Source organism: Hipposideros armiger, unplaced genomic scaffold (assembly GCF_001890085.2).
Source record: "Hipposideros armiger isolate ML-2016 unplaced genomic scaffold, ASM189008v1 scaffold_734, whole genome shotgun sequence".
Taxonomy (NCBI): Eukaryota; Metazoa; Chordata; class Mammalia; order Chiroptera; family Hipposideridae; genus Hipposideros; species Hipposideros armiger.
This window is the reverse complement of record NW_017732084.1, coordinates 1,038,150-1,046,294: the sequence shown is the minus strand read 5'-3', so window position 1 is coordinate 1,046,294 and position 8,145 is coordinate 1,038,150. Positions and strand designations below refer to the sequence as shown.

At 56.8% G+C, this 8,145-nt stretch overlaps 1 protein-coding gene across 2 annotated transcripts in view; it reads left to right on the top strand.

Moving 5' to 3' along the window:
- Positions 1–8,145, top strand: part of DFFB (DNA fragmentation factor subunit beta) — a 13,275-nt gene that overhangs the window by 853 nt on the left and 4,277 nt on the right. For both annotated transcript variants that reach the window (XM_019627488.1, XM_019627489.1), the window contains exons 2-5: positions 1,807–1,933; positions 4,014–4,202; positions 5,068–5,147; positions 6,413–6,583. In XM_019627488.1, the coding sequence (XP_019483033.1) occupies positions 1,807–1,933; positions 4,014–4,202; positions 5,068–5,147; positions 6,413–6,583 (567 nt within the window). The remainder of the gene's footprint in view (positions 1–1,806; positions 1,934–4,013; positions 4,203–5,067; positions 5,148–6,412; positions 6,584–8,145) is intronic.

Below are 8,145 nucleotides of genomic sequence, written 5' to 3'. Positions count from 1 at the left end.
CTCCCCCCCGCCCCGCCTAGGCTCCTTACGTGGGCTGCCATGGGGTCCCCGACAAAACCCTGTGAATCGGTTGCGAACGCCCTCATTTCACAGACATGACCCCGGTTATCAGAGCCTCGGAGGGGTGCACAGGGAGCTGCAAGGTGGGTGGAGTTTGAGTCCTCCGACTTCCGGGCCGCCTGGGGCTCGCAGAGGGGCCACGTCTCGGCAAATAGCGTTCGTAAAGCCCCTGCCCCGTGCTCAGGGGCTGACCTGCTTGGGAGAAATTTGGGAGAATAAAATTGCTGCTTTTCACTTAAAAACCAGGGGGTGTGGGAGGTGGCGGAGGGGCTCCAGGGAATCAGTTTCATCGCCATTAGTCCCTTGAGACCCCTTGAGTCAGGGACATCCTCTAACTCCTCGGCTCGATTCAGAGCACAGGGGATCTGGGAGGACGCTTCCCTCCTCTGACCGTGAGGGTCACCACCGCTCGACCTGACGTCCAGGGACCCGGGTTCTAGTGCACATCGGCTGACTCTGCGAGTTAGGACGCCACTTGGCGTCTCTGGGACTCAGTCTCCCCTTGTGTAAAACGAAGGGGTGGGCTCTAGAGGCCACGCAGCTCTGATGCAGGATTTCAGCCCTCATTCTCACTCTTACCGCATTCGCTTCCTCGGCTGGGCTGAGAACAGCGCTGGGGCGTGTACCCGCGGGGGGCGGGGCTGCGGGTGGGGGCGGAGTTGCCATCAAAATGACAAAACTGATCAGTGTTGAGCAAGAGAGAGCCAAACCTCTGAAAATAAACGGTTGGGTGTGCTGGGCACACTTCTGCAGACCGAGGCAAAGCGTCATTTTCAGTAAGATGTCTCCCTAATTAACCAGTGCCCAGGAAACACGCGGAGCGCTGTGCGGGTGTGTCCTGACACCTGTCAGGTGACGTGCCCTCTGGATGGGGATGCGTTTATAGGCTTAGCGCCAACAGCTGTGTCACTTTCAGAAACAGGCTTGGATTTTTACGTGCCCCAGAGGAGCTCATTTTGAAAGGGTCTCTGTGGGGCACCCCACAAAGCAGTTGCCGCTGCATATGTAATTTTAAGAGACTTGTCGTATTTTAGAGCAACCTACAGTAAGTGCCCTCATTTCTACACGCTGATCCTTCAGACACCGGTGCTCCTCCCAGGTGTTCGTCCCTCTGCAGTGCGCTGACAGCATCTCAAGAGTGATTCTTTAAAACATAGTTCATTCTTGGCCCGGCCAAGTGGCATGTTGGTTAAGAGCTGGCTTGGGATGCCAGAGGGCCCCGGTTCGGATCCCACATATGAGGGCCAGTGACACTGCCCTCCACAGCTAAGATGCTGAACAACAGCTCAACCTGGAGCTGGGCTGCCGTGGGTCGCCAGCAATGGGGGTAGTCTGCAGCCCCTGTGGCAGTGGGTTGCCATGGGCTACCGTGTGTAGCCAGCAGCCAGCGTGAGCGGCCAGCAGCCGCAGTGAGCGGCCGTCCAGAAGCCAGTGACTGATCTGCCTCGCCCGGGAAGAGTGCAATGATGGTGTCAATTTGGGCCAGTGAAGCAAACAACCTCCACAACTAGACTGAAGAACAAAAGGACAGCAACTTGTCTGTTCCCCTTCCCCCAATTCCCCAGTGCTGTTCCCATCCCCCAATTCCCCAATAAAAATCTTAAAAAAACAAAACAAAAACATAGTTCATTCTTGTTCTTGTGAGGGCTGCAGGTGGGAGGACCTCATGTTGCTACGCCGAGGGTGGTCCCCCAGACTCAACAAGTCAGCGTCCTGCCCTGTGCTCCCCTCTGTCCTCCTCCCCAGCTGCCCGTTCCTGGCTCCCGCCTGTGCGTCTACGAAGATGGCACGGAACTGACTGGAGATTACTTCTGGAGCGTCCCCGACAACTCGGAGCTCGTGCTCCTCACCGAGGGCCAGACCTGGCAGGGCTGTAAGTGGTGGGGACCTTGGAGAGCGGCGGGGAAGCTGGCGGGGCTGTGGAGGTGGTCAGGGAAAGGGTCTGGTAGACATTTCTCCAAAGAAGTTATTCAAGTGGTAGCAAGCATGTGAAAAGATGCTCAATGTCAGTGAGATTCACCCCACACCACGAGGAGGATAAGTGCTGGTGAGGATGTGGAGAAACTGGAACTCATACATTGCTGGCGGGATGCAAATAGTGCAGCCACTGTGGGCAACAGTCTGGGGGTTCCTCAAACTATGAAACAGAATCACAGGCGACCCCGCAGTTCCACTCCTAGGTGTATATACATATATATACACCCAAGAGAAATTAAACACGTCTACACAAAAGCTTTACATGAATGTTATAGCAGCTTTATTCATAACGGCCCAAAAGTGGAAACAACACAAATGTCCCTTGATGAACAAATGGCTCAACAAAGTATGGTGTATTCAAAAAAGGGGATGTTATTTGATCACGAAAAGGAATGAAGTCCCCCCACACACTACAATGTAGATGACCCTTAAAAACACCATGTTAAAGTGAAAGAAGCCAGTCACAAAAGGCCACGTAGGATTCCACCCATGAAATGTCCACACCCGATAAGTCTGTAGAGACAGAAATAGATCAGTGGTGGTTCAGGGCTGAGAGAGGGGGTGGGGGAGGAGGGGACGAAGACATTCTAAAATTGGATCTGGACATGCTTGCTCAACTCTGAATGGCTGAGACCCACTGAGTTGTACGTTGCACATGGGTGAACAGTAACAAATGGAAATTAAATCTCAATACAGTTGTTAAAAAAAAAAGAAAAAGCCAAGAACCGCCACACTGTTTTCAGGAGCAGCTGCGCCCCGTCACATTTCCACAGGAATATATAAGGGTGGGGCATCCGTGCAGCCGCCTCTCGAGCTGATGGTCGAGCTGCTGTTCTCCATTTTAGCCCGTCATGCGTGTGCAGTGGTGTCTCATTGTGTCTTAATTTGCATCTCCCTAATGGCTAACGGTGCTGACGATCTTTTCATGTCATCATTTGCCATCTGGATAGAGTTATGCGCCACTTAACGAGGGTGCATTCTGAGAAACGCGTCGCTAACGCGATTTTGTCGTCATGTGAGCCTCACGGCGTGCACTTGCACAACCTGGAGGTTGCCCGCTGCGCATGCAGGCTGTGTGGCCTACCGTTGGCCACAGTGTCCCTACTCAGCGCAGGGCTGTATCCTCTTTGGTGACATGTCTCCTCATGTCTTTTGTCCTTTTTCTAATTTTCTTTTTTAATGTTTTGAGAGTTTTTTTCCTAATATATTCTGGATGAGTCTTTTGTCCGATAGGTGGTTTGTAAATATTTTCTCCTACTCTGTCGCTTGACTTTTCACTTTCTTACAAAGAGAAAGTGTCTTTCATGGAGGAAGGCCGATTTGTCCACTTTTTCCCCTTTATGCTTGTGCTTTCGGCATTAGTCTGAGAACTTTCCAGCAAGCTCTAGGTCCCTAAGGTTTCCACCTCCGTTTCTGGCATCAATTGCTATGATCCTGTGACTGTTCCTCTTTAGCCTGTTAAGGGTGGATTGCACTGATGTTCTAACGCTGAGCAGCCTCGAGGCCCTGGGCTGACCCCGCTGGGCCGTTCCCGGTTCTGTGTGTGCACTGCTGAGTTCTGTTTGTAAGATGCTGTGAAGGCCTTGGTAGGCTTCAGCTCTGCTTGATCCTAAGTGCTTGCTCAGGGGGCTCGGCGCTTTGGGGCGGGTGTGAAAAGGCTCCAGGGCATGGCAGTAAAGTGCCTTGAAGATCGGGAGAGGAAGGTTTCATGGGAGGTCCAAAGACATGGTGCTCGTTTGGAGAAGCACATCCCATGTCTTCCTCACCTGTCCTCACCTCACCCAGAGGGGCGGGTGCCGGGCGCAAGGCCCAGAGGACCAGGCTCGTTGGTGTCGGGCAGGACTGGGTTTGACAGCTCCCCGAGTGGGGAGGGGTAGGCATGTGGGAGCCCTTTCTCACGCCGGCCGCAGTTCTGTGTCTTCCTAAGGCAGTGCCCCAAGGACTGACGGCTGTTGTTTGTCCCGTTCTGGCGGCAGATGTGAGTGACATCAGCCGCTTCCTCAGCGTGTTTCACAAGCCGCACGTGGAGGTCATCCAGGCTGCCCGGCAGCTGCTCTCCGATGAGCAGGCCCCGCTGCGGCAGAAGCTGCTGGCCGACCTCCTGCATGTCATCAGCGAGAACATCGCGGCGGAGACCAGGGCCGAGGACCCGCCCTGGTTCGAAGGTGCCGTGCGGATTCGGATTCGGGGTGGAGAGCGGGTGGGGGTGGGAGGACACCCTGGGAGAGACCAGATTCTATTTCAGTTCCCAAATGAGGGCTCCCCAAACGAGGGGCTCCCCAAACAAGGGGCTTGCCTAGGTTCTCTGCTCATGGTGACTGGATGCTGGGCAGCCAAGGACTGGTGGTAAAGTATATAACATACGATTCACCATCCTAACCATTGGTCAGTGTCCAGTTCAGAGGCATTAGGTACATTCGCAATTGTGCAGCTGTCACCACCGTCATCTCCAGAACTTTCCATCTTCCCACGCTGAGACTCTGTCCCATTAAACACTCACCCCCCCCCCCCACTCCAGCCCCGGGCACCACCATCTACTCTCTGTCTCAGTGGATTTGACTCCTCCCAGGACCTCATATGAGTGGAATCATGTGACAGGCTTATCTCACCCAGTGCAACGTCCTCAGGGCCATCCATGCAATAGCAGGTGTTAGGATTTCCTTCCGTCTTCCGGCTGAATGATATTCCACTGTGTGGATGGACCACATTTTCTTTATCTGTTCATCTGTTGATGGACACCTAGAGTACTTCCACCTTTTGGACTGGCCAGTCCAAGGCAACCCTGAGAGGCTGCAGCCCTCTTAGAAAAGGGGGGCTTGAGGTGCCCCCAGGCAGACGCCCCTGGGTGGCATTTGAGATCGTCCATGCTGGTAAACCACAGAATCACCCCAAATGAGCAAGAACCAGGGATGGTGTGTGTGGCACCCTCAGGACCTTCTCAGATGAGGCATCCGACCCCTACCCCCTGCACCTCCCGGCCCAGGGCGGGCCATGGACTGACCACAGGCGACCTTGTCTTCTTCCTGGCAGGTTTGGAGTCCCGATTTCAGAACAAGTCCAGCTACCTGAGATACAGCTGCGAGAGCCGGGTCCGGGGCTACCTGAGAGAGGTAGGGCCGTGCTGCCGGCAGGTGTGCTGGGCAGGTTTGGCAGCCGGCTGTGCTGCCGAGAAGCAGAGCACCACTGCGCGGAGCTCCCGCTGCACACGTGCACCCCCAGTGACATGGTCAGCACGTGACTTCCAGCCCCGCAGAGCGAGGTGCTGGGGCCTGTCCCGCTGCCGCCCTCTGACTGGGCTTGCTGGTGCCCGAGCCAGCGCAGCCTCCGTCCCCTTCCATTTGCATGTGATTCTCCCCACGGGTTTTGAGTGGAACTGGTTTAATATCTTCATCTGTCAGGCAGTTCGATTTGGACGTGATCCATCCCAGTAAAGATCTGTCCTTGGCCCAGCGTTAGTTGACAGACGCATAACTGGGTCCCGGGGGACTGGCGCTTCACCACCAGGGTGGGGTCTGTGCGGCCCCACTTTCACAGGACAGACAGACGAGGGAGGCTTTGGGGCAGCTTCAGGAAGGGATCGCCGGGCTCTGCGCACCAGAAAGATAAAAATGTACACATGTCAGTCCCTTGGGGTGCTGCCCAGTCCCCGGTCCCCTGAGCAGAGGCCTGAGGTGTCTGTTCTCATGGCGCCGTACCCCCTGTATCCAGTGAGCTGACGTCATTCAGGAGGCCGTCATTCAGGAGGCCGTCTGTTCCCTAATTGTAGACAAGCCTCCCACCCCCACGCCTTGACTGTCCGCACCAGCCATGTGTCTGGGGCGAGATTTGAACGTGTGTGGTGGAAAGCGGCCCCCAGCTGCGTGCTCCACGGAGGTCCTGTCACACAGGAGAGCTCAGGCTGGCCTGGCCCAGCCCTCCCACCCCCTCGCCCCCCATCTCTGCCCGCCGTGCACCCCCGCCCCTACTCCCCTGCCTCCCTCAGGCTGCTCCTGCTGCCCAGAACGCATGTCCTGCGCGGGCCACCCCGCGGCCCTTCCCCAGTGCGCTGTAGGGGAGGTGGCACGAGGTGGTGATTGTTCCTGCTGCTTCCTCTGTTTTTTCCTGTGCAGCAGCGGCCAGCGCCGGGGAGACGGGGGCGGGATGCTGGCGCTTGAGTACGCTATGTGCCTGACTGTGACCGAAGCTCCGCGTCATGGGCCCAGAGAATCTCCCAGGGCTGGGCAGCCATGGCCTGTGTGAACTCAGAGTCCCTGGCCGCAGGGCAGCACTGGACCCCGGGATCCCTGAGGGCCGTGGCCTTGGATGCATCGGGAGCCCGACTGCAAGCTCAGGGCATCACGCACCAGGGTCCAACAATGTCCTCGGTGTCCTCCAGGTGAGCTCTCACGCCTCCGTGGTGGACGTGGACACCCAGGAGGAGTACGTGCGCATCGTGGATGCCATGGGCCAGAAGCTCAAGGCTGCTCAGTACAACGGCAGCTACTTCGACAGGGGCGCGGAGGCGGGCGGTCGGCTCTGCACCCCGGAAGGCTGGTTCTCCTGCCAGGTGAGCTGTGCCCTCCACCCTGGGGCCACCTGAGCCTGCCCTCTGCCCTTGGCCTGCTGGGCAAGGCCTGGTGAGAAGGGGCAGCTCCGGCGTCAGCTCCCATGTGTAGTGCGGGGAGGACAGTCAGCCAGTGGTGCTGAGTCCCTCGAGGGCTGTTGAAAGGCTGCTGGGCCCATGCAGAGCTTCTGTCCAGCTGTGGGGACGGGCCTGAAACCTGCATTTCTGTCGTTCCCAGATGACACACCTGCTGCTAGTCGGGGACCTCACCACTGATGTGGGTGGGGAAGACAGTTGTCCCCAGAGCAGACATCTCACTCACCTTGGCCTAAGAGGAGGGTGGCGTTGCATTGGGTGGATCTAATAGGACCAGTTCAGGAGCCTCTGAACAGCGTTTTGTCCCCCTGGGTAAGCTTTCTAGATGGCAGAAAGCTCAGGGATTGCAGGGTGTGGGCCGGACGTGACATCCTGACACTGCTGAAGCTTGACTCTGGTGGGTGCCATCGGCTGGAAGCAGCATTCTGAGCCTCACAGGCACACACCACAGACTCCTGGACAGCTGAGTGACTCCCAGGAGCACCGTGTCCCACAGGTGCCAGCACCTCTGGGACCCGGGACCACGAGTCTGGGGCTCAGAGCCGGTGACCTTTGTGAGGACGGGCCAAGGCTGTCCCAGCCCTCACTCCTTCCCAGCCTCCGCCTCGGTGATGTGTCCGCTGTGGTCCAGCCTTGAGTGCCGATGGCACTGGGGCTTCGGTGCGTCCCCAGCCCTGCTGAGCCATGGAGAGCCACTGAAGAGGCACCTCCTTTTTTTTAGATTTTTTAAATTTGGGAATTGGGGGAGGGGAACAGCCAAGTTGTTGTCCTTCAATCTTAGCTGTGGAGGGCGCAGCTAGCTCAGCTCCAAGTCCAGTTGCGCTGCTCAGCTTAAGGTGCTGTGTTCGATCTTAGTTGCGGGTGCACGTAGCCACCATCCCATGCAGGAGTCAAACCAGCAGCCTCGTTGTTAAGAGTGCATGCTCTATCCACTGAGCCATCCGGGCGGCAGCTCAGCTCAAGGTGCCGAGTTCAGTCTTAGTTGTGGGCGGGCATAGCCCACCATCAAACAGGCAATCTTGTTGTTAAGGAGCATGTGCTCTCACCAGCGGAGCCATCCGGCCACATGTCGGCAGCTCAGATCAGGCACAGCTCACTGGCCCATGTGGGAATTGAACCGGCGACCCTGTTGCTCAGAGCTCGCACTATTGAGCAAGCTCTTAACCAACTGAGCAGCTGGCCCTGAAGTGGCAGCTCTTTTTTTTTTTTTTTAAAGATTTTTATTGGGGAATTGGGGTGATGGGAACAGTGCTGGGGAATTGGGGGAAGGGGAACATACAAGTTGCTGTCGTTTTGTTCTTCAGTCTAGTTGTGGAGGACATTTCTTCACCGGCCCAAGTTGGCACCATCATTGCGCTCTTCCCAGGCGAGGCACATCAGTCGCCGGCTTCTGGACGGCCCCTCACTGCGGCTGCTGGCCGCTCACGCTGGCTGCTGGCTACACACGGTAGCCCATGGCAACCCACTGC